Raw genomic sequence first — 25,199 nt, 5'->3', positions numbered from 1 at the left:
GATTCCTAATATGAGAAGGCAGCAATAACAACAACAGTAAAATATCCACATCCTGTCTGAAGTCATAAATAATAAAGAAGCCATCACGTTTTTTTCTTGTACCTGTCAATATGTCTACATGTGGAAGGAGACTATGTTCTAGGCATTGCACTTAACCACAAGACAGCCTCCCTTTCTCTATACTATTAGTCGGACCTTGACCTGCTCCCTAAAGGCTAGGGGTTCAGAGGTTGAGTGGACTCAAAGTGCACTGTCCCTTCCAGTGCTTCTGCATCTAGCTGACCATACCATCTTAAAACGAAAGAGACACACACCACCTATGCATCCAGGAGTAGTCATTCCTTGTCTAAGCCCCATTAGACACTTTAAGCTCTTCTCTAATGAACACCCTTTGCCCAAAAATCCTCTCATTCCATTGCCCCCCGCACCTCTCCGACCCTGCCTTGCGGCACTCTCCAATGTTAGCTACTCAGCATGTTTTTCAGCATGGTGATGGTGTGGATGCGCTTTCAATCATCATTAGGGGTTTTGCGGAGTCCTGGGGTCTGGGCAGCGTGCCAGAGTGTGTAAAAGTTTCCATGAGGAATGCCTTGAGTTGCCCTCGGAAGCGTCAGAACCGAGTGGAGGCTTTCAAGAAAGTCAGAATCCTTACTTTGTTTGTTGTTGTTGTTGTTGGGAGGAAGGAAAGAGGAAAGAGGAAAGGAGGAACTGACAATATTGCTTCCAGTTTGAGAAAACAACCCTTGCTGTAGTTTTTTTCCCCCTCTTCTTTTTTTTTTTGTTTAAATGCACCGCCTCTGAATTTAACAGGAAACAATCACAAGGAAAACGACAGCACAACACGGGGCAATCGCAGCACATATGTCAAATGTCAAAAAAGTCGGCAGAGGCTGCATTGTGCTTTGTGTTTGTCTTATTTTGGGGAATAAGGGCCCTCTGTTTCTCTGAGAGGCAGCTGGTAGAAATCTAGCTCCCTGATTAGTCCAAGTTCCTTTGCTGTCTGCCTCTTTTAGCTGGTTTTCATGACATCACCCTTTGCCAAAGCAGCTAATGAGACAGGACAAATGGCATAAGCCTCAAACATCTAGAATAGGTAGCCACTGTTTCTGCTCCTTCCACACCCACTTGCCCACTGCAGAACACCTAATGCTAACAGAAACCATCTTACAAGAGAAAGACTGATTGTTTTCAAAGGAAATAAGACTGCACTCATATATATATATATATATATATATATATATATATATATATATATATATATATATATATATATAGTTGCAAAAGTGTTACGTGTGTATGAATGAGCAGTGTTACAGTTTAGACATGAGCGGAAGGTGAAGTCATCAGAACAGGCCTTTGAAACATGAGAAAATGTGCAAATGCTTAAACTTTTCTTTTTTTAGACTTAATTAGTGCAACTCAAATGTTAATAGTGCATACTCATGTACTGTGATGTCATTTGTCTGCCTTTTTCCAAGTCATGTGCCTTGTAAACCACAGATAGTGGGGTGTGAGTAAATAAGCAACGTCTAAAAATCGGTTTTATGTGAGCCTGACCATGAGTTGTTTACGACGTTGAGTCAACAATGCAACCAGGCATAGTCTTCGCTCAGCGGGTGTTTCGCCCTCTGCTGCTTCCACCCACTGAACCATGCGGATCTGTGGGTACATCTCCAGCTAGGAGCAGTAAAACTGTGGCGGGTGAGAGCCAAGATGCCACTGAGTCGAAGTGTTTAAGCTTACTGCCAATAGGAATCTTCCTCTACGTCCCCCCACTGCACGAGAATAATCACCTCCTGCTTTATGCTGCCTCCATCACAGAGCAGGGAAGACTTTAACAGTTTATGACAGGGAGAGTGTATGGCAGTCTGGGGGCTTTACACCTCCCTGCACACTAACCCAGGTCCTTGCGGTACAGTAGCTCACTGTTGATAACTTGAGGGATTTCTCGGGGGCTGCGTAAAATCTGGACCTGGCCAGAGAGACACATTTCCTCTGGATGATGGGAGCCGGAGGCCTCCGTGCTCAAGCGTGGGTGGTGCGCCACTCTTGGGGAAGATCAAGTTTGCTCCCGCAGACTCCAAATCACTGGCCTCCCGATTGCTAAGGAGGAGAGCTATTCCACACGGCTGGCGTTAAATCACCACTACTGTGGTGAGGTCATCCGCCTGTCTTGCTTCTCTAATGGAGCACTGACTCGCTAATATAGGGCCGTAATGCGTGTGAACAGGGAGCGGGGCGCCCTGCAAGCTGCCTTCCGATCTTATTTATTTTAGCTTAGGGCTCATTTAAGGGGTTTGGGATGGGTCCAGGCCTTGCGAGCAGCAGATGCCTTGGCAGTATGCTGTTACCACCGCACACTTACCGGGACTCCAGCAGCTCACCGCAGATGCTCGCTCAGACATTAGGTGATGCGAAAAGGCAGCTCGCTGAGGTTTTCAAGGAGCTGCCTCGCAGTCCTTGTTCAATCAAAGCACGTTCCTGCGCGTCACTAATGCAACTGTAATCACTAGCTGAATATATCTGGCCACCGTTCTTTGAGGAGGATTGCTAAAGTGATAGATCACGAACTTGTGTGGAGGGAAAATAAAATTACATGACTTCACTAGAAATAGGACTGCTTGATAAATTTTTGCTCAAGTTCATCCTTTTGCCTGGTCTGACACAGTGATGGTCAGATGTTTCCACATGCTCATTGTTGGCATAAAGGTTTATTTACTTAGAATTTTAATGGTTTATTTGATTTTTTTTGTCAAAGTGAACTGAGGATTTTATAAACATCTGCAAGGATTTGCTAAGACAAAAAAAACAGTTCACATGTCTTTTTGTAAAAAAAACTTTTTAAAAAATATTCACAGGGGGAAATTATTTACTATTCTGCATAAAGAGACAAATAAACTAAATTTAACTTGATGGTATCAGACTTGGAAGCTTTTTTTGATGATTTTTTTTCTTGAACTGTTTGTTTAGATTTGAGTTTTGTCAATTTCCTGGTTATACTTGGAAATCTTAACCTTCTTTCTTTCCTCTGAGGTTGTCCGTGTGAATCAGAGGGCTGAAAAAAGCTGGTTTTCCAATGGTTTCATTTAAGGTCAGAGTTCATAATTGTACAAGAGCAATGAGACTAGGCAAAAATGACATGTATTACAGATTCAAAGTACACCACTAAAAAAAAAAGTTTTGGAGTGGCATAGCGAAAGCTCAGATCCAACTGAGATACTATGACATGAGTGCCATCAAGAGTTTGTTTGAAAATTCAGTAGCTGTGGAGATCCAGTTACTGTCAAAGGTAACAAAATTAGTTTGTATATTTCAGACAATTACTGTTTTACATGATGCCAATTTAGTCTGAACAGCGTTTTTTACATTGACAAGTGAAATTATTATATGAAAATTACATTTTGTGTTTACCCAGGTTGTCTCTGCCTGATATCAAATGTAATTGATAATCTAAAACATTTAGGTGCGACAAAAAAATAAAAATTTGTAAGAGGGAATGCAAGCCTCTAACTAGCAGAATTATTGCAAAACAAAGTAGCTTCATTTTATCAATATGCAGTAATGTTGTAATTAAGATGTATGTACACTATAAACACATAGAGGACAAATTTAAACTGAAGGTTACACTTTAGTGTTACTAAGAACTCATCCGAATGAGGGACACAAATAAAACAAGGCACAGGGGGAAGGAGGAAAAAGTTTAGCATGAGACAACAGACTGGTCTCCGTATAGTTTGTTGATGAACTGTGGACTAACGGGACTCATCAGTGCCGACAGAAGTGCTGAGAGCTGAATTTCATCTCAATTACAGTCCTACAGCAACACTCCCCTGGTCCCCTCATGCCTATCACCCCTTCGGTCCCAGAGCTGTTGAGTGGGGAGCAGATAAAGTGGACAAGCGTGCACAAACAACTATATACACATCGCAGGCAAGAGCAGCTCGCTTAACAAAATGTGTGCAGGAAAAGCGGTATTCCTGAGTTTAATGAGGAGGAGTCTTTGCCCAACCTCCACAAGGTTACAGACAGATTTTACTATCTTAGGCTGGCAGAATGCCAGTGTTGAGATATATGAATGTATATCAAAACAACAAGTGCTGCTTCTGTTAGCATAGATAACAGGTTGCTGACCTGAGAGACCTAACGTGAAATGGACACAGGAGGCAATAAAGCCAGCCACGTGGTCCCATGGGTGTGACTGGTTTCTCTGCCAGAGGGAGAGTAGTGACCCCACAGTCTCCCTTGATGACGACAGTCACACTGTGTCGACTCCATGGGGAAAAAGACGGGAAAACAAAGCCTCTGTCTTCCGCCCCTCGGCATAGCTCCCAGAAATATGAAGAGGGGGGACTTTAGGGAAAGGCTAGCGATTTGGTTCAGGAAGCCCCTACCCATTGTTTTGCTTCCTTCATTAGTCGTCGTGTCAACAGTTTGGCTCGTTATGCGTGTGCCACTGTTTTTGTTCTGCTGCACCCCGGCTGACCTTGGTGCTCTGATGTTTTGACAGATTGTTTCAAAATCCCATCAAGGCAGTTTAGCGTTTTGAAGCAAAGCAGCCGATACGATGCTGGGGCCGAACGTTCCACCAAAAGCAAATAAATCTGCGGGGTCTAAAATTAAACAAACGTGACGCAAATCTGCCGCCAGCGTTTCATCAGGAAATACTAAGAGGTGCAGCAGGGTGTGGCTATGTGTGAAGAGCTGCAGATAAGCAGTCGTGTACGGCAGGATTATTAGCCTCATTAAGATAAGGTTTTATTGGAAAAAACATTAAATACATGCATCTATCCATCCAATGTCTTCAACTTATTCAACATAAGCTCAAAAGGCAGGAGCTCCCGGGGGGAAACCCAGAGAATATTTTCATGGGATTCCTTGAACTCGCATGTCAGAGGGTAAATATTATCCCCCAAATGGTAAATGGTGCTTGTATAGCACTTTATCAGGCCTGGAGGACACCAAAGAGCTTCACACTACATTCAATCATTCACTCATTCACACACTGATGGTGGTAAGCTATTGGATAATAGCTATAGTTGCCCTGGGGCAGTCTGGAAAAAAATGTTCCGAGTCTGACCTGGGGTCTCCACCCACTGTGATGCGTCTCAAGTAAAGTCATCCATGAGACATCTTGATCAGGTGTCTGAACCATCTCAGCTGCCTACTCTGAGATATACCTGGATGATGGAGTTTCTCACCCCGTCTCTAAGGCCGAGTCCAGCCACCCTGCAGAGGATGCTTGTTTTGGGTGCTTGTAAGCAGAATCTCATTCTTCTTGTCATGATCCATATCTCACAACCACAGGTGAGCATCAGAACATGGACAGACTGGTAAATCGAGAGTTTTGCCAAAACATACCAAACCCAAGCATACCAATACCGAACCCACATTATGGCATATGCATGAGGGACATATTTGCCACATTCCGTCCCACCACCACTTGTGCAAAAGATTCCAAGATGCTTGAACTCCTTCATTTGAGCCAGACACTTACCCCAGAGATTCACCTATTTCATTGATTATGTTACTAACAGTTTCAGTTTGTCAGAATGGGTAACTTTGCAGTAACTCACCATCATCGAGATACATCTGATCCAGTTCCTGGGGCTCTTGCTTGATGGTAATGTCCATTGATGGCGGAGTGGCGTCTTCAGCTAGCAGGCTGGGCGGACTTCCTGCAGCCTGGGCTGAGCTGCCTGAAGCCTCTGCCTGGCTGGGGCTGTACGCTTGAAAAAACGGTGTCTCCGCTGGACCGCCAGGAGTGGAAGGGTGAGACACTGGGGAGGACGAGGAACTGCTGTTGGCATAGACGGAATGGTGATAACCAAGGGAGCCCGGGCTGCCCTGGGAGTGGAGCACCGCTAGGGAAGAGTTGTGATCTGGCGACGTCGGGTGCGGAAGGCTTGGACAGCAAGGGGTCTCCTGAATGGGGGGCGCTACGGTGCCTGGTGGTGCGGCATGAGTTGGGCTGTTGGGGAGGCATTTGTTGTATGCAACAGGGGACAGATCGTGCAGGGTAGGGCTTGAGCTGGGAGACGACGGTGGCATGGCAGCGTGGCGGGGCGGGCAAGGAGGGTAGCCACCAACCAGGCAGGGGTCAGGTTCAGCAACAGGCATGATGGACGTCAGCCTGGGCTGGCCGTAGTAGGGCTTTGAATGCATAGACAGCCCAACACTCCCAAGAGAATCATACTCATCAGTGGGCTCGGTTTTTATTATTGGTACTGGAAAGAAAGAGCAGAGAGAAAGTGGAGATGTTAAAAAAATAAAAAGAACTAAAAAGTCAACGTGAAAAGAAGCCACGTGGCGCAGTGAATCCATGGATAATAACTGTGAGCAAATACTGTTTTGGCCACAATATCCTCCCTAATACCAAACAACCAGTGGATTTAGGCTCAGTATGAACTTGGCTGTATCTTTTAATGGAGAAACCCCTCACCCATCGCACCCACTCTCCCTCTCCCCCCACATCACCACCACTATCCTTACCACACCATGAAAAAGTAGCAAAACAGGGGGAAAGAAAAATGGATGAGTCATCAGTGTGGAAAGCCACAGCTGGCTCTAATAATGAGTAAGACCTATTTTCTTTGGAATCTCCTCCAACTCTGATATCCAATAAAAGTCCTTTAAAGCACTGGACTGCTGCTGCTGCTGCTGCTGCCGCTGCTCTAGGAGCCCAGGACCCCCAGTTTTCTCCACACACTCTAGCAGTAATTGATTCTCTCAGGACCAAAAAGATAGACGGGGAGCGAAAAAAAAATGAAGTTGATTTGATTTTGATTAGACTGCCTGAGCGGCATAAGAGGTTGCAGAGCTGAGCCTGTGGTTTCGAGAGCTTCAGACCTCAGCTAATGCAGGAGAGTGCTGTGACCCCACTTGATCATCCTGCCTTCTCTCTTCAAATTTCTTATCCAATGCAGCCTGTCTGCATTACTTCCTGAGAGCGCTTCTTGAGTGACAGGTATCAGGTGCTTCCACTGTGCTGTTACGGTTTTGTTGTCTAAAACGGAACAAAAAAAAAGATGGCACGATGTCTGCATTAATGGGCGTTTTGCTGAGTTATTATATAAGTACGTAATCACAGAGTGTGCCAAGACAAAACTAACTGGCTGGTGTTAAGATACCCTAAAGTATAACAAAGTCTTTGGAGTCACAATGGACATTCTGTTTCTATTCCTGCACATTGTTGAATCTTATTAATGGGTGTGGTGCCAGCCGTTAAAAGTTTCTGGCTATGCTCGCTCCAAGTGACATTTACTCAAAGGCATGGAGTTTTCACTATGAATAGACTGTCTGTTTTCAGTGCATGAAATTGTAAACAGCAGAGCATATGAGTGATAGTAGCAAGTAAAGGTGCAAATGAAATGTTGGTGTGTCACATGTTATGTTTTATGGGGGTTTTTTCGACTGGATTTGAAAAGACACTAATCGCGCATCTAGCCTCTGGGGTGATGAGCGATAATGCAGAAGGGAACACATTTACGTCAGCTCTCTAAGTTTTAAAAGCCAAGGGACCAGGCTGTGGTGTGTTGGGGAGCGTCGTAAGGCACGTCCCGTGATGCACACGCCTCCTCTCCACAGCCTGGGGAGTAACAAATAAGTCACATGGTCACACTACATCCAAGCCTTCCACTTCTCTGCCATTTCTTAGTTTAAATGGATACCAGATTGCCATAAAACCATGTCAATGATGTCAAGTGGAAACCATAAAATGCCTTTTTTTAAATTTAGCTTCACCAAATCAGACCATTGGTTATTAATGCGGATTTGATCTCATGACTACTTAAAGTCCTGTTAAGTACGAGTTGTGATGTTAAAGTTTGACAGAGCCTGAAAACAGCCGTTTCCATTTGGCTAAGTAGGAACAAAAACAATCGATTTTTCAAATCAACAACAAAGTCCTGAGGTTCCAACATTGAAATGCAGGACATTCAGCCCTTCCAGTTAAGGAGAATTTATGAGAGAAAACTAACTTCACGAATAAAAAGTTTATTTAATATAGACTGTTTTTTTTTCTTCTATTGCAGCAGACACAAATAAAATTTGATTCCCTCTAAATTATCTCTGCATTTCCTTTCCACTGAGAAAAAAATAAACCATTTCACCAGACAGCTGGCCACTGCGCTCATCAACAAAAACAGTCAGGCACCCAGACGACATGGTTCAGGTTGGATTTAATTTGGTACACATCCAGACCATCAATCGGTCTGCATATTATTCAAATTATAAAGCGGGACATCTAGAAAGTGCATTTAGACAGGCTTTAGCTGACATAAGTACTGGCATCACAAGTGGAGTATTATAAGGCAGTGGATGGAGTTTGGAGATGGCATTCTTAGAAGTTGGGTAGAAGTTGCATTTTGGTTTGCTTGAAGTCAAAATGTAGAGGCATGAGATTCAACAGTGGCAGGATGTTGGAACCACTGGGCGATCACCTGTTGCGAAGGTTCTGGTCACCTAAGAAAGACCGCACTAACTGAGCGAGGTTGACTTGGTTGTCAGGCACTGAATAACCACATAATATCAGCATCTTCTATACCAACCCAAGTACTGAAACCCTTAAAACTGCCTGTGAAGTCTCACATAATGTCTGGAATCATAAGACAACGGGTTCAGCAACCAGTCACTACCACTAGAGTGGCTGCATTCAGAATGGTCCCGTAACCACGAGTTTTGGAAGTTTAATTGGTGGAAATCTCCACTAGTTAATTTAGCCAATCACTGTTGGAATGGCTAAATCCAAGCCACAAATGAAATTTAGTGCATGTACTTATGTATTCTCCCCAGGTTGTACAGAGAAACAAAGATTCTGCTTCCAAGGTGTGGAAAGCCATTGTTCCTGATTTTAGCTCACCTCTTGTAGACATATTAGGGCTTCATTAGTGACAACCTGTGACCACATGCTTTAACCAGCCTAAGTGGTAAAGAGTATTTTTTCAACAAGATAAAGCTAACTCATGTTCTTATGTACTACAAGTGTCATCTTGAAATCCTTCCATTGCAAACCGGCTTCTAATTAATTTCTCCAATCTAACATGTTGGACTACCTATGACTTCAATTCATATCAAGTGCCTTTTAGACTTTTCAGAAGGCCTGGAGGGATATGCTATCCCAGACAACTGGTACTTCCAAACTTCATATTTGGTATCAACACAAATATTTGACTTTTCAACACCTGCTGTTTCATTTTATGTGCAACACTCAATTTGGGTGCAGAACGTTTTTTTGGCAGCGAGCGTAGTTCCTCCAAACCAGTTGGTTACGGCTTGAAGACGTGCTCTGCAAATTTCTCTTCTTTCCTGGTAGTTAACCCCGCTGTCTGCTTGGATTAAGCCCATTAGGTGTGCACTTGTAGCTTTACAGAGCTCTTGTTAATTTGAAGACAAAAAAATGGCATAAGGTAAGCAAATATCTAGATATTTGATTCTTTATTAGTCTTTTAAAACTATTGCAATTTCAGTTCCAGTGCTACTATGCAGCAAAAATTATTTATTTTGGGGAAAAGATCTGCAATAATATTAGTAGTGGAACAGGTGGTAGTTTAACTCAAAGGTACCTGGTGAACCGTGTCCTGGTGAGACGCAATCTGGTTACCCAACATACTCTGGTTGTTAGAATAAGGTATGGGGGTTTGATGAAACCTAGCACAGGAGAAATGGCTGAAACAGCCATGTCCTTGTGCACATTTTGGAAAACCATAACTCGACAAATACTTATAAAAAAGAACAAAGTCTGGTTCAGGAACTCTTCCCGTGTGTGTGTATGTATGTAACAGAACACTGCTGTGGTAGTCTTCTCCCAAACTCCAGCCACAAAGAGATGGGGTGGGGAGCAACGTTAAGAATAGAACTTGATATTTTAGAGGAATCTCCAAATGGCCTGTAAAAATAAAGGGGTTCCAAGAAGCTCTTTGTCCAAGCAATGGTTGTTGCCAGCATGTTTCTGGCATTTGTTGTTTAATGTGGTTGGTGAAAACTGTTTCTTATTTGAAGAGCACCACGTCACATCGCTGCTCATGTAGCAATGATTGGAAGGGTGCTTGGAAAAGCCAGTCTCACTGCAGAAGCCAGACAAGGACAGTTGCATGGACCTCCTACCATCATGGACAAACACTCAGGCTTGACTCCAAATGCAGCTGATGGCATGTAAAAACTGAAAATGTATTTTTGAATCGGTGAAAGATTCCAGTTATCCAAAAGAAAGGCACATTTTTACTGTCACATGCATTTGTCTGTTAATATACAACAAAAAAGTTTCTGTTATTTTGTTTTCCATCTTGCTATGTACATTGGAATATATAAAAAAGCTAAATGCTTAGAAATATGCATGTCTGACACTTTTGATGCAACACTGTTTTGAATAGTGTATGTATCTATTGGGACCTACTGAGCCAGAACATCATATCTGCCTTTTCAACATATCTGTGACATCACCTTCTAGTTTTTAACCATACTTATAAATCTGAAAATAAAAGATCAATATTTCTATACACAGTCTATAAGGGACACTACATTGTCAAATAATAACTGATTTGATCACAAAGTAGGTGGGGCGTTGTCTGCTTATGCATAATGATATTCTGAAGTGAGTGAATCTTCATGGGCACTGGCTGAGCACCTGCATGGTATAGCGTGAGGTAAGCATGATATTATTAGGTAATTATGGCAACATTTGAATAGCGCTTGTGGCAGTTCTATAGCAGTGGAGCAAATGTGTGATATAGATCGTAGCAGAATACCCACTGTGCAGCATTTTATTGTCACATTGGTCACGTTAGGTAGAATTTGCTCCAGTATCAGTGTAGTTTTTATGCCCGTTTTAATTTTCAGTCAACTGTTTAATCAAGAGATAAGTAATTATTTATAGTTTTGTTTTGTTTTTTTAAAGAGAGACATTGTTTTTATCTGGAGAATTGCATCAAAATTCCGTTCTACTATGTTCCATTGTTACAATGACAATAAAAGTTTCTATTCTGTTCTGTTCACATGTGCAGGAGGATAATGATGCAACACCATTTTTTTACTGTACCTAGAGCATAAACTCTTTCTGCAGAATTGAAATGCAGGGTAGATGCATAATACTGCAATGGGAGTGTAAGGTTTTCTATTTCTGTGAGACTACAACCGGGAAAGGACTGTTTTTATGATGCACTCCTAATACTACCACTTCACTATACACGCAGCAACAAGCAGTGTGAGGCTGATAAAATCTGCTGACATGTCTTCAGCAATGTGCTCTACTGAAGCACCATGTGTCAGCAGACACGCTAAACCATCTATTTCTTTTTTCCAGTGTTTTCTCAGTGCGTTAAGCTGTTTGAAAGCAGTGGCTGCTGATAGCGTTTTCATTAGCGTCAAAGAATAACAAGTGGTCACATGACCTGGATGGAAAATAAAGGTGGTTTTCAGCATCTGTGGCCCCGAGAGTGTTGGCTCCATCCTTCCGCTGTTTCAAACAAGTGTGTCTATTTTAAGGCTTGGGCTTGCCTTTTTATAGCAGAACAGACACCAGAGTGTGAAAGAAATGTTCTCTCCCAACAACGTCACTGACCACAACTGTGCTTGAAGTGGGACCATGGGCCGGAAGACTCTTTTCATACGAGCGAGCGAAAAGTGTTGACAAATGTTTGTGTGTGCGATTGTGTGAATGTGTGGGTGTCTTCCCTTCTCCAGCCCACCCCGAGTACCTGGCCGCAACGTCGCTCGTTTTACTCACTGTTGACACACAAGCACATACTGAAACCCTCAAAAGCAAAGAGCTTCACTCGGATTTCCTCTTTCAGTGTAGCTGTATTGAAACTCTTACAGTCATCACGACTACAAAGGGTCTCTTTAAGCTGATTATAACCTTTATGCAGCAATACTTTAATTTGCACATCAAGTGTTTAAGTGTTTGTCTGAGGGGGAGTCTGTAGTTGAGTGATCTCAAAAATATTTCAGTTTCAGCAGCAAGGCAATATCAAATCAGCTATTGAGTGCTATTGGGCTTCATACTTTTTTTTTTTTTAAGAATAGGCAGGGTCTTTTTTTTGTTTTATTTATTTATTTTTTTACATTATCAAGTAGGACTACAAAGCAGTGGCAAAACTCTAAATAGAATTTGAGGTTCATTGTTTCTTTGGCTCTGACTCCTGTGGCTTAATTATGCATCTTTGAGAAGCGACTTGCTCTGCTTGTGTGGTCCACAGTGTGTTTGTGGTTTACTTGGCAGCAAAAAGGCGAACACGAGTCATCTTTTAATAAGAGTTGTGTTTGTGCCCAAAGAAATGGATCAGTGAAGGAGCCTCGCAACTTTCTCTTTGTGTCTGCCAGGGCCCTCTGTGAAGGCCGCTCGTCGATACCAGGACTAGCCTCTGTAGAATCGCTGGCATTTGCGACAAGTTTTGTGTACTTGAGTTACATTTTGTGTACCGTGACTGCACAAAGCAGCGTGTAGTTATGGAAGGAAAAGCATACATCGTTTACAAAAGTAAAAAAAAAAAAAAAAAAATCTTCATTTTAAACCCCTATTACTCTGATACTCCTAAATGAAATTTAATGGAATCAATTATGGCTCTTTATATTATGCTTTTTTTGGGACAGCAGTCACATAAAGAAGTGTGATTTGTATAATTAAGCTGCACATAGTAAGTGCATTTAATCATATTGATAATTATTGATATTTATCAATAATTATTGTGGAGAAAACAGCAAAAATAACAATCCTGACAATATGAACAGTCCTGGCTTAAACATATTAACTGGAATTTATCATGACAACAATAAATCAAAATTGTTATAAGAAAATGATCACGATAAATGATAGAAAGATGATATAAATGCTCACCCCAATAGACAGTGCCAAATATAAATACACACCACACCATTGTGATGTTTATTGGTTGAGAAATTTGAAAACTGTCTAAAGTTTGAGCTATTTACCTTTATCAATCTGTTTGTGATCTCCAAACTGGAACATGTTCTACATCTTTTGAGGGCTCTATTCTCGTGTGCTTGTCTCCTGTGCCCATCAAATATCGCTGATAATGTAAATGTTACATCTTATTAACAGCTCTGGACCTAAAACAAGCTGCACACTATCTCAGAGGCTCTGGATCCATTAAGCGCCAATCAATGAAAATAAGATATCAGGGTTGGGGATCTAATGGATTCCTCTGGTAATCACGATGTGGATGCAGGTCTAACACAGCCATCATCACGCTTGTCTGCATATACGCAAGGAGAAGATTTCTAGTAAAAACCCGGAGCCTGAAGCTAATTTCTTTAAACCCGTTTTCTTGACTAAAGCTTAGTTGTGTCATTCTGAGAATTCCATCATGAAAGCTGGTGATGCCTATTTCACACTATATCACAACCCTTTCAGGTTGCTACATGAATGACAGCTTGTGTGTGTGCGTGTGTGTTTTCATGTGCATCGTCATTCCTTTGTTGGGGAACCATGGGTTCATTGTGTCAGGCAGGGTGTAAAAGGCAGGTCCCCAGGAGGTTGAGTCAACTACACACTCGATTACTGACAGCACTTGGAGGTTCTGTCACTCAGTGGGTCTACCTCACAGCTGCGGAACGCCGCACCATTACTGCATAAACACCCCGTCTCATCTTCTGCTCTCTTTCAATGGCTCAAGCTAACTGTTCCCAGGCAGGATGTCAAAAACACCCGACAAGAGCGGGCCACAAATCCCTTGTGGCATGTCGACAGTTGAAGGCAAACTACAGATTACAGGTGTCAAGAAGCATGCCTGCGTTTCTTAAAGAAGATCAGGCTGAGGATTACCGTTTGCAGGCACGTAGGTGAAGCGCTGGTACTGGCTCCTCTTCCTCTTGCCGTTGCAGACGTAAAAGTTGACTTGCACAGGACTGGATATTCTCTGGTTCCTGTAGGGTGGGATCTCCACAACGAGAGTGTTCTAAAGTGCAAACAAAACACAGCAAGGTCACTCAAACGTACCGCATGTACACCGTTGTCACACTGTCGCACATCTGCCTTTCAGTTCACTGGTATAGGAAGACATGATAGTATTTCTTGGTAATCCTAAAACTTTATACTGTACATGTGCACCATTGCAACAGAATCAATGGAAACGTGACTCAACTTTTGCTGCAAAAATCCAAAATGATGTTTATTTTTGTTTCAAGCTAAATTATCCTAATGCTTGACTCACCTCAGGATGCTATATGGTTGAAACTGAAAGGAAAACTAATAGTATGACTTACTTAATATTTCAGCTAATACATATCTGGCAACAATTTAAGTGTTATTCCATTATTCCTTTAAAATGAAAAAAAAAGAAAAAAAAAAGAAAATGACATAACCGCAAAAGGAACGTTTCCTGTCCTGACACAAATGAATAGTGGGGATTCCAGATTTTTGATGCCAATAAATGAGCTATCCAAAACTGGAGTAAATCAGAAATGACACAAATTCTTCAGAGGCATGACAGGACTTGATGTTCACATTTCAAATTCAGGTCCACATGAAACAATGTTTTTAATATATATATATATATATATATATATATATATATATAGAACCATACAAGCAAGACTTTATAGATGTTTGTTTTAATGTGGTCATGAAGCATTAGCTTTCAGTACTATACAGTAAACCCTTGAATGTTTCAGAGATTAATCAACAGGTATGTTTATGTTTTATTGCTGGTCTGCATTTAGGGTAGTGTTTCCAAGAGACTGGACTGGGAGCTGGTCTAAATGAGCTGGTCTGGACTGTGCAGAAGCTGTAGTTGGGCCCCTGAGGCTCGTCCAGGGCCCATGTTTTTCTCTGAGGAAAACCCTTGGGCTTTTAGCTTCCCCCCCCCACCACATGGCACAGCAAAGCAGAAATGTCAGCTTATTTGTTTGCACAGCTGCTCCATGTGCAGGAGGGGTCACCTGTAACCCCTCCAGTTACCTAGCCTGCTGGACTTTCATCAGGTCTGGACGGATATGAACTTTTGACTGCTTTAATTCTGACAGGGAAACATGGAGGAATCTGTCAGGGTGTTTATGTGTAATTCCTGGGATAGCCATCGCTCTCTTGTTCTTTTTTTACAGCCGAAAGCAGGGCAAAAATGACAGGAAGCAGGTTTTTGTCGGTCATCACAGTGCATGCAGGGAGGATGGGGGGTGAAGACGGGGTAGCTGAAGGTGAGATCAGACCCAGTCTTCCATATGATGACAGAGAAGGTATGCAGGTTGCTGATTGTGTGTGTTAGATGCGTGCATGCACACTGCGTTCCCTCTCGATCACAAACAACCAGTTAGCACGCTCTGGACAGCAATAAAAACACAGTCAGCCAGGCAGACTAGAGCACTTAAAAGTAGTCTGGTTGCAACACATATAAGCAGAAGGCCTGAGCTCTCATCTCATCTCTCTGTTTGTAAAGACGATGGCACCTTGCAAAGGTTTACATAATCCTCTAACCTTTTTAACTTTTGGTAAATAACTTTATTAGGCCCGAGCAGCTAAGCGCTGCGAAGGCCTATTGTAATGTTTTTTTTTGGGATTGTACTTGATAGGCCAACACAATTAAGCACACAATTAAGTGAATATGTACTGTTTTAGTTTTTTATTTTTGTTTATATATCATTTGTATGGTCACATGTGCATTCAATCTAATACCCCTCAATAAGCAATATTACAGAAGTTGTAAAAAGCTAAGTGTGGTAAAACACCAACTCACACACGCATATGCACGCACACACACGCACACAAAGCCTTGATCTAAAGTCCAATTGAGTATTTGTGAAAACACTTAAGTTTGTTTTCATCAACCCTCTCCATCCTTGCTGAAAGAACTTGAGCCATTTTGCCAAGAAAAATGGGGAAAAAATTTTAATGCCAGCGAGAACTTGCATGTAACAACAAGGAAATATTGTTCTTCGAAGTAGTGCCTCAGTAATTGTTGGTGTTTATATTTGGGAAAAATATTGAAACTGTTTATCAACTTTCAGTAAAATGCATAATGTTATCCAATCGTAATAACCTAATCAACAATACTGGATTAGTGGAATTGGTAGGAATACTTTAGCAAGGCAGTCTGCAATTAAAAACACATTGGTACATGCTTTTATCAATCCCATCTTCTTACAGCATCACCTCCAGCATGTCCTTGAGCACCCACCTTTTTTCCAGCATCTGCGACTCTGGCCGACAAAGACCAGCCGGAGTTAAGACACAATTAGCTACAGGAGTCCGTATTTACCCTACTGATGCAACCACATCATTTACCTGAGTGAAATCGCAGCAGCAACAAGTGAAACTAAATCCTCCAGCGGCACCATTTAGAGGCAAGTGTGTTATTCTAGAGCCTTTTGCAAGCATAAACTCCCTCAGTCGGTTTACAAAGACAGGCGGAGGATGCAGCGCCCCAGATCAAAGGCATGAGCAGCTAAAAACATACTATCACCACGCCCGAGCAAACAAGTTTTCCACTACCCACCACTTGGCTCGCCCCTCTGGAAGCAGACCTAACTAACCCGATGAAATCTTAATGAACTCCAGAGCACAAGAAGCTCTCTGTGACACGGAGAACAACATTTACTTCATTCCCCTCCGTCAACAATTCCCTTTTGGTGAGCTTTATATTAACAAAATCTGGACGTGTGACTGTGCGTCAGTGAAAATGAGAGCGCTGGTTTATTTTCTCATTATAGCCTTCGTGAAAAGCAGCAGGTAAAAACAGGGGTGTGATCCGCTCCTGGCTGCACGCTCACAAGCACAGATGAGGTGTTTAAGCCCAGTTCACCACAACCCTTTGCTGTGAACTAAACGTCTGGCTATGCGCAGAGGGCTGAAGTGATGTGTGTGGGTGTGTGCGTGTGTGTGTGTGTGTGTGTGTGTGTGTGTGTGTGTGTGCGCATTTGAGCATGTTGCTGCCCGTGTTGTGTTTTCAAGCAACACCACAGGCGAAAGTGTTTGTCTCCAGGACGGTACGGTGATTTTGTGAAAATTCCATTCAGGATTGCATCGACTAATCAGCGTCGCCTCTGTTTTTCAATTTGTAATGCCTTAGAGAAGGTTACATCATCATGTGGGGCAAATGAGGAGGAGACCGAAGAAAGGAGAAAGCCTGAAGGGGGAGAAAGACTGAAGAGACAGATGGGTACTTACAGTTTTGACAGAGTCCTTGTCAACCTTGGCTTCTGTCTCCCACAGATGATGGCCGTCTGTTGACACAATAAGAACAACATGAAGACATCAAAAACTTCTATATTGTACAATCCAATAGACAATAACTTGTGGGTGGCTGACCCTTACCCTACTCCCTAACCTCTGACCCTAACCCCTAAATGTGCAGAAGATTGTTCCACAAGAAAATGACTGTCTTGGACATAACATAAGTTTTAGCTCGTGGCTTAAGATGTGGATTTGCCTCTAGTCTTAACCCTAAGAGTAGAAAAGAAGGACTTTGCTCTCCTAGGACTATATTTTGTCGGGTTAACCCTAGAGTTATGGATACGTTTAAGCCAAAATCAACAAAGTTGCAAATCAGTAAAGGAATCTGTCATAGGGAGAGTTGTCTGTCCGCCCATCCAGTTAAGTCTCCAGAAGTAAGATCTCATCCATTCATTCGTTCATCCTGACCATTACAGTTTTTGCTTGACCCAGAGATCTGTCTCCACAGCAGCATTCTCCAGCTTGTCTTGGACATTGGGATGATCAATGTCTTGGGATATCTATATATCCAGTGAGGATAGATAGCCCTTTGTTGGCAAGTAACGCACACTAGACCTGCCTTCAGGAATAAACTCTGGCCTACATAATCCTGGCAAAGTTTGCCATTTTCTGTGGTTGTCAAATCCTTAAAGTTTTCACACTGCTTCTTGCCTGACCCCTCTCCTGAGACTAAATATTCCATTGGAGACCCTATTAGATCCAGAAGCCACAGTCAGCACAGGAAGTACTTAAGAATACGAACTGACAGCATGTTGAGGTGTCAACTCTGTTGGGTGTGAGACAACCAGAACTGGCTTCTATTAAGTAAGAAATTAAACCAACAATAACTTGCTTCTGCAAGTCTGTGTCCCTAATGCATGCTCTCAGATTTGGTGTTTCGTGTCAGTTTAGATCATGACAGTTTCTGTTTGCCGTTTTACTTTCCCGCAAAAAGCCAGAAGTCCTTTCTCCCTCTTCCCTTTTCCCCCCACCCTCATTTCCATCCTGTTGATGTAAAGAGGTTTCCCTCGCTGCTTTGAACTAAAACGTCCCTGTGAGCTACTGCAGCTGCTGCAGGCCTGTAAAGGCTCCACTCACATTCTTGGAGTTTTCCTTGTGATTTCATGGCTCGCATTGTGTGAGCAGACGATCTGGGCTCTGCTGGGGCAATCAGCGACGGTCCGCGGTGCAATTTCTTTTTTTTTATGTCCAGAACCCATGAGTCATCTGTCAAGAAGTGGCAGTGACACAGTCCGGCCTTTGTGTCAGTGACACACCATGTGAGGTAACAGCATGGTTACTGCAGCGCGGCTGCTATGTGTTAGTGACAGAATGAACAGAGCCATGGTAGGAAATGCTGCACTTCGCATTAGGATCATAAAGACAAGAGGATCAGTGTCAGTTTCCAAAGTACTGCAATCAAAGATCCAGCAGATTCAACATAATCTAAAAAAAGTATTTTTTTTTAAGAGGACTATGTTTTTCACATTAAACCATGAGTGTAAAAGCAAAGGGACTGCAGTCAAACTTGGACCGTTATTGTCGAGATGTGGTAGTGGGGGCGGGTGGTCAGCTTTATTGTTCTGAGAGAGAAAATCAGTTGATAGATCTTTCCAAAGCGGCCATATTAAACACGGCAGACGACAAAAACAGACAGTGCACAGATTAGATAAGAACTTCCTATTGCGGAACTTGGTGAAACTAGATCTGCATATGGAAAAGTGTGCCTCTCTCTGATGAAGACGACGGGGAATAGCGGCGGGGTTTTGCCTGTCGGACAACTGTGGTGTGAACGAAAGACACGGCTCATATGGCAGGTGAAAGAGAGGCACACATATATAACGCCAAGAAGCCGAAATGAGCAGAGCAGAGCAATTAGAGAGAGCACAGACACAGGGAAGGTCATAACAAGGGAGAGAGGCAGACAGAGATGAGCATTCCTCATGTTACGTCTAGAGGAACCAAGAGGGAATCTCGACCGCCTACGCTCTGGGAGACTCTCCAAGAGGGAAACCTTAGACTACAACGTCAAAGCGAAGCTCCAGTCGTAAACATGTTTTTCAAACTCTTCATCTCTCTACCTCCCTGTTCATATCCCCACCCCCTCCTCTCCATTTGTAACTCTAAGTCAATTCGCCCGAGCAACGGTTGTTCAATGCTTTCCCGATCAAACCTAGAGCATCAGAAATGCTGCGGTCGGACGGTCGGAGCGCGGCGTACGACCGACAACCACAGGACTTTCCATTCGCTCCGTCTTCCCTGCAACATCTGCAAAATGCTTCTGTTCCCGACAACACCTCCTCCTGCAACCAACCTCCACCCACGCGCAGTGTGCACAAACAGATGCAGACACATGCGAATGCGCAACCACAATATCCTTCACCTTTGTGCTGGCTTTCAACTGAGATTACAGGAGGTGGCGAAGCACGAAACAATGGGGCGCCGAATGCAGAACGGTAGCTTTGTCCAGCTTTGTCCCGGACCAATTTTAGAGGACAAATAAATGGACACACACTCGTATTTTGAGGATTGACACTTGAAAGGTGTCAGTTGAGTAAAGTAGGTCCACAAAGACTAAAACCAGACATTCTTGACTCTTTGAACAATTAGACCTTGTAAGGGGGTGAGGCGTCTTTGACTCATCAGCTTCATCTCCTAACAACACTTCATCCAGGTTGTGAGCCTGGTGACAACCTGGCAACGTTGGTTGTTATAGCAACGCTCGCTCAAACAAAATCTAATTCGTCCTGTTTTCTTTGATTAGCCTGGAAAATGATCAAGAAGTGGACCAGGTGCTCCATCTGGTCGAAATGAATAAAATATCATTATATTGCAGATAAATATTTCAGACACATGCTCTGACTCATTGCTTCAGAGGGCCCGACAGCTGACTGGTGATATATTTAACCTCACAATGAACTTACAGTTTTCGACAGCCAGAGGTAAAATTGCTTTCTAAAAAGCACAGTTTTTGTGCGTGGCAGTCTTCAGTGACCAAAAAGAGTTCAGTTCAGGATATTTTGAGGATGGAAAATATGATTCACATGCCTAATTAGGGAGGTTTTCTCGTGAAACAACCCAGATGTATTTTGCAGCCATGTCCCCCCCTCCCCCCCTTTTTTTTTTTTCTTTCTTTTTTCCAGATTGGATTTTAAGAAGCATTTCCCGCCCCCCTTTCCTGTTTACATATCTTGAGTTTATTTTCCATTTTATTACCTTTCTACTGCTGCTGCTGCTGCTGCTGCTGCTCCTGCTGCTGCATTGAATTAAAATGCTTCAGTAATTTTACACACACGCTCACTGCAAACACCTTGCTACCCGTGGAGGACGGAAACCAGGAGGCTGGAGGGATTCCCTGGTGACTGATTCCAGAGATACAGCTGCGATCTCCTCCTAAGCACCTGGCTTCTACCAGTCTGAAAAACTGGAGCACTTGGAGAAATAAAGGTCTGTTTTAGATCCAGAAGGATCTGTATAGATGAATTCCTGACAGTAGATTTATGATGGGTTTAGAGTCAGGACGTCAGTTGTTGTAAAGTGTTTAACGAGAAAGGTGTGAGGTGACTTGACCTGAGACCATGAAGGCTGAAAGAGACGGGGCTCAGGGTGGTTTATCTGGGTAGAATTGGATACAAAAATCATAAGATGCTTCGTATTGGCTAGCACTCATAAGTGGAGAATTTTTCAATTCAAAAGCAGTTTCCATGAACCATAGATTCGTGCAAATTGAAAGTACTAAAAATAAATTAGCTTGATGGAAACAAGCCAATTTAGAAAAACTATTGTTTTTCTTTGATTAAAAAAATTTTTGCTCTAGGATGAGGTGGTTTTTCAGCTGAATAGAAATAAATGTATTTCCTAATTGAGCCACGTGATCAACAGCCGGACATTACTGCTGGCGGAAATGACAAAGAAGACAACAGGAAGTATTAGGGTTATTAGTATTTGGTTTTATTTGCTTGGGACAGTGGCTCCACAAGTGTGTCATTTGAACATGTTGATTCCATAGCTCTTCCGCAAAATCACAGACTACAATTTCCCCAAAACGCCGCAAATGTAGCCACTCCCAAGAACAAATGGCTAATCCAGAAGCACCAGCAAGAGCTAATTGGCTACAGCCTGAAGAGCGGATATCAATAAAATTGTAGATGCTAGCTTCTGTGTTGGCACTAAAACGGTTTCTACTCTGCGTACTAATGCGTATTAAGATATATTTGGTGTTTGAACTATTAGAATAGGCAGTTATAAGCTTTTTTAGGGAGTGGGAACTCAAGTATTTTCAGAATCTAGTTATTCTTTAGCCTTTCAAAAACCAGTCCTTGTTCAAAGTTACTTGCTTTGTACAGAGGGCCTGCACTGTCTGCTATTGAGAAGCTGTTGCTGCTAAAGTTTAAAATTTTATCCAATTGCTAACATTTGCGTCCGTGACATATGTAATGCGCCAGTTCAACACTATGAAGTCACCAGAAATCGCCTGCGCTGCAAACAACCATCCTCCACTGTGAAGAGAGAAGTGCCAAGCCGAACCTGATGGTTATTACTAGGCCTTGAGAATGGTGTTATGACTGGCAGCCACATTGGTTTTGATATATATTTAAAAAAATGAAATAAGAAAAAAGAAAAACTCAAGGTCCGCTGCTGTAAAATCTGCCATAAAAATGGTTTGATGTTTTTTTTTTCACCTTAATTGAAAAAGTCTTTTTAAAAGTCTGGCTTCTCATTCGTGTGAAGCTACCGTTATTTAGCAAGATGGTTGCCCATGGCAACATTTGTCCAAGACCCACCACCATGTATAGATGCACCCCAGACAGCAGTGTTTACCAAGCATTAGTCCGGAATTAGCATCGTAAATCATGCCCTGGTCAGTGCAGTCAGATGACGATGCCAAAGCCGAGTCTAGACACACCAGATGTACAACACCTCAACCAGCTTGTCTGCTGTTTAGACTTGCCTGTGGTAGCTCTCTGAGTCGAATATAAACAGCCTTTACATGAACTCTGAAAAGTTCTTCCAGCAGGAAATCATGATAACTGAGTAACATTACAAAGATTACTGCTGTTCTAACGCTACATAGCAAAGAGCCTGAGGGAGACGCGGTCTTCACACTGCTGCAGAACCAGGCTGTGTGGCGCTCCAGAGCTGCAGGCAACACTCCAGTCCAACAGACTTAAAAACTATCCGGCTCACCAGGGAATTCCCTCCCCTCCCCTCTGAGTCAGAGAGCAGGCTTTCCCCGTCTCTCTCTTTCTCTCTCTCTTTCTCTCTCTCTCTCTCTCTCCCTCGCTCTGTTTATCTGTCAGTCTCTATTTTCCCTGCCTCTAGCGCTCATTCCAGCTGTGGAAAGCGGGGCAGGCCAGAACACACACAGCAGTAGGTGTGCCAGGTATGTCTTCCTTCACCTGTGCCAGGAGGGCGGTTTGGACAAAGCTGGCACAAAACAAATAACAGCAACGCCGCGAAAGCCGAATCCAGCTCCACAGAGCAAACGCTGACGGAAAGTTTAATAAATGCACAAGCTGTGGCTCTGCAGAAGAATTTCTTTTTCATTCCATAAAAGGGGAAAGCAAAGGAGGGAGGTGGCGGGGGGAGACGTCTTGATGAAAAAGCGACGAAACGGGGATTGCTTATATAGGAGCAGAAACAAAGACGTCAGGGTCTGGATTTCTTTAGTTTGCGGTGATCTGCCTGTTAGATTTATCTGATCTCAGTTTTACGCGTCATCAAAAGATGACTATGAATAAACTTGATGGGAAAACTCAAAATTCACAGCAGCATATAGTCTCTCTCCTCACACACCTGGAAACAAATGGGCAGCCTTTCTGAAGAGGCCCTGCCGCCTTTTTCTACCTTTTTCCTTCCTTCTCCTTTCTTTCCAAGAGCTCAGGATCCGCTCTTTTCCGCTTCTCCCCTCTGCGGGGAATCCTTCAGTGGATGACTCACTGACAACACTTCCTCCTGAACAACACAAACAGGCCTGCAGGCTAGCAGCTAGAGTGTGTGCTGGCGTACACAACGGCATCAGCACAACAGATGCACATCCAGCAGATTGGGAGAGTTTGCATCAGTTATCCTGCGGGTGACGGAGGGAGTGGGGTTGGGGGTGCGACGAGGACGGATGGGACGCTTAAAGAAAAAGTAATTATTTTTCAAGCCGCATTAAAGGTTTTCCTGCAGCAGCAACGGGAATAGCTCAGTTTATTTGATACTGGGGGGATCTCATGGGGTTTTGGGAGGACAGACATACAAAATAAAACCAAAAACAAAGGAGGAAGGGATGTCTTATCTGCATGAATGGCTAAAGAAGTTCCTCGTTTTGAGATTCCTTCATCGCGTCAGAATGTCTTACTAAATAATTCATGACCCTTGAATTTGAATTGAAGAAGGGGAAAAAATCTGAAAAGTGTGGAGTGCATTTGAACAGACTCAACTTGAGTAAATAGTATTTTTGCCTTTTGGGATATGCTTCTAATTAGTTGTTTTCCCTCCAATTCCCCAGGATTCAGCTGTGACCATTGAGCAGCTTCACCACAGCATAATGTTGCCACCACTGTGTTGCACTGCAGGGGTAGCTGGTCACAGTTAGCTGTCCACCACAAACAAGTGAAACTACAGCACACCTGAAGGCAATCTGTTTGCACTGGATTTTCTTTAGGTTGGTGTTTCAGAATAAATGGAGATGGATACAAATGACCACCACACTTTCAGGATTTTTATTTGTAAATTCTAAGAAAGAAGAAAAAATACTTCCACTATTTTTTGTTTCATAACATCCAAACAACAAATAAAATCTGCTAATATTTTTATTGTATTGCAATATTTTTACACTAATATTCTGGAGCTACAAGCAGCAGAAAATCTGTGAATAGGTGAAGTAGGTGGGGTCCACTCTATGTGATAAAATTTGGTAGTAATTATTTACTTGTTACTTTTATTTGACTAACTAAAAAAATTTAGGAGGATTTTTTTCTATGCTGTACTTTTTTACTTGAACAAGCTTATTATGAAGTATTGCTTGTCTTAAGTAAAATTTCTGAATACTATACCCACTCTGAGTAACTTCACTGAATAAAGAACAAGCTTATTTTAACCAAAACTCCACCAGACACTGACACACACCCCACAGTTTGTACTAAAGTTTCAAAAGTTTTATATTGAAAGAAACTGATTTAGAAAACTGTTTATATTTGCTTGGTTTTGTTATTTCGCAACAAAATCTGTAAATAATTTCAGTAAATAACATTTAGAGAAATACTTACTGTTGACAGAAAGCCAGTAGTGTAATTATTCTCAAGACTTGTGTATATTTTAGACCGTTTCTTCCTTTAACCACTAATTGTTAATGGGACAATTTCGTAAATGTTTCTGGTATTTTTAGAAAATCAGAGCATTTAAAAAAAAAAAAAAAAAAAATGCAAGCATTTATGATTCATCGTTGGCCCATTAGCACTAACGAGCTTTTGAGCTGCCTGTGATCTCGCTCTGACTCAACTTAGATGACTTTAACTGCGAAGGATTTTTCGCACACGTTGGACCGAGACTCCCCCAAAAATCCATCTGCTGCTTCGTAGGATCTATGGAACATTCTGGAAGGTGTTTATTGGAGTCAATTTCGGAAAGTGAGCAGCCATTCTGACCTTCGATGGCAGCAGCAGTAAATGGCTGTCACCACTGTGGCAAAAGCAGTGATTGGTTTCTGTGCCTTCCAAGGGGTTTGGCTGCGCTCGAATGCGTGTGTCTCTTTGTGTGTAATGGTAACTGTCTGAGAGAAATAATCGTTGTGGTGCGACGCTTTCAAGCGCTCATTTAGTCATGAACTTTTCCAGGAGAAAATAAAACCAAAAGTTACAGAGAAATGTGTAAACCAAGTCGACGTTGTTCTTTAAATCATTTTGATTCTGCTCCTCTGATGCAGAATGAAGGAAATCTTACTGCAAAACTTTTAAAAATAGGATTTTTTTAATGATTTTTTTTTTTTTTTTTTTTTTTTTATAAAAAATCCAAAAATGTTAAACATTTTTTAGTAAAAAAGCTAATTTTCTGA

At 42.5% G+C, this 25,199-nt stretch overlaps 1 protein-coding gene across 2 annotated transcripts in view; it reads right to left on the bottom strand.

Annotated features, from left to right (window-relative positions):
* Positions 1-25,199, bottom strand: part of LOC106938275 (nuclear factor of activated T-cells, cytoplasmic 1-like) — a 72,857-nt gene that overhangs the window by 18,192 nt on the left and 29,466 nt on the right. For both annotated transcript variants that reach the window (XM_015020199.1, XM_015020200.1), the window contains exons 7-9: positions 17,114-17,169; positions 13,778-13,910; positions 5,574-6,224 (exon numbers count right to left, since the gene is read on the bottom strand). In XM_015020199.1, coding sequence (XP_014875685.1) covers positions 5,574-6,224; positions 13,778-13,910; positions 17,114-17,169 — 840 coding nt within the window. The remainder of the gene's footprint in view (positions 1-5,573; positions 6,225-13,777; positions 13,911-17,113; positions 17,170-25,199) is intronic.

The sequence above is a fragment of the Poecilia latipinna genome, unplaced genomic scaffold, assembly GCF_001443285.1.
Source record: "Poecilia latipinna isolate Pla-1442-1.1 unplaced genomic scaffold, P_latipinna-1.0 Scaffold2547, whole genome shotgun sequence".
Classification (NCBI taxonomy): domain Eukaryota; kingdom Metazoa; phylum Chordata; class Actinopteri; order Cyprinodontiformes; family Poeciliidae; genus Poecilia; species Poecilia latipinna.
This window is presented reverse-complemented; position numbering and strand designations above follow the sequence as displayed.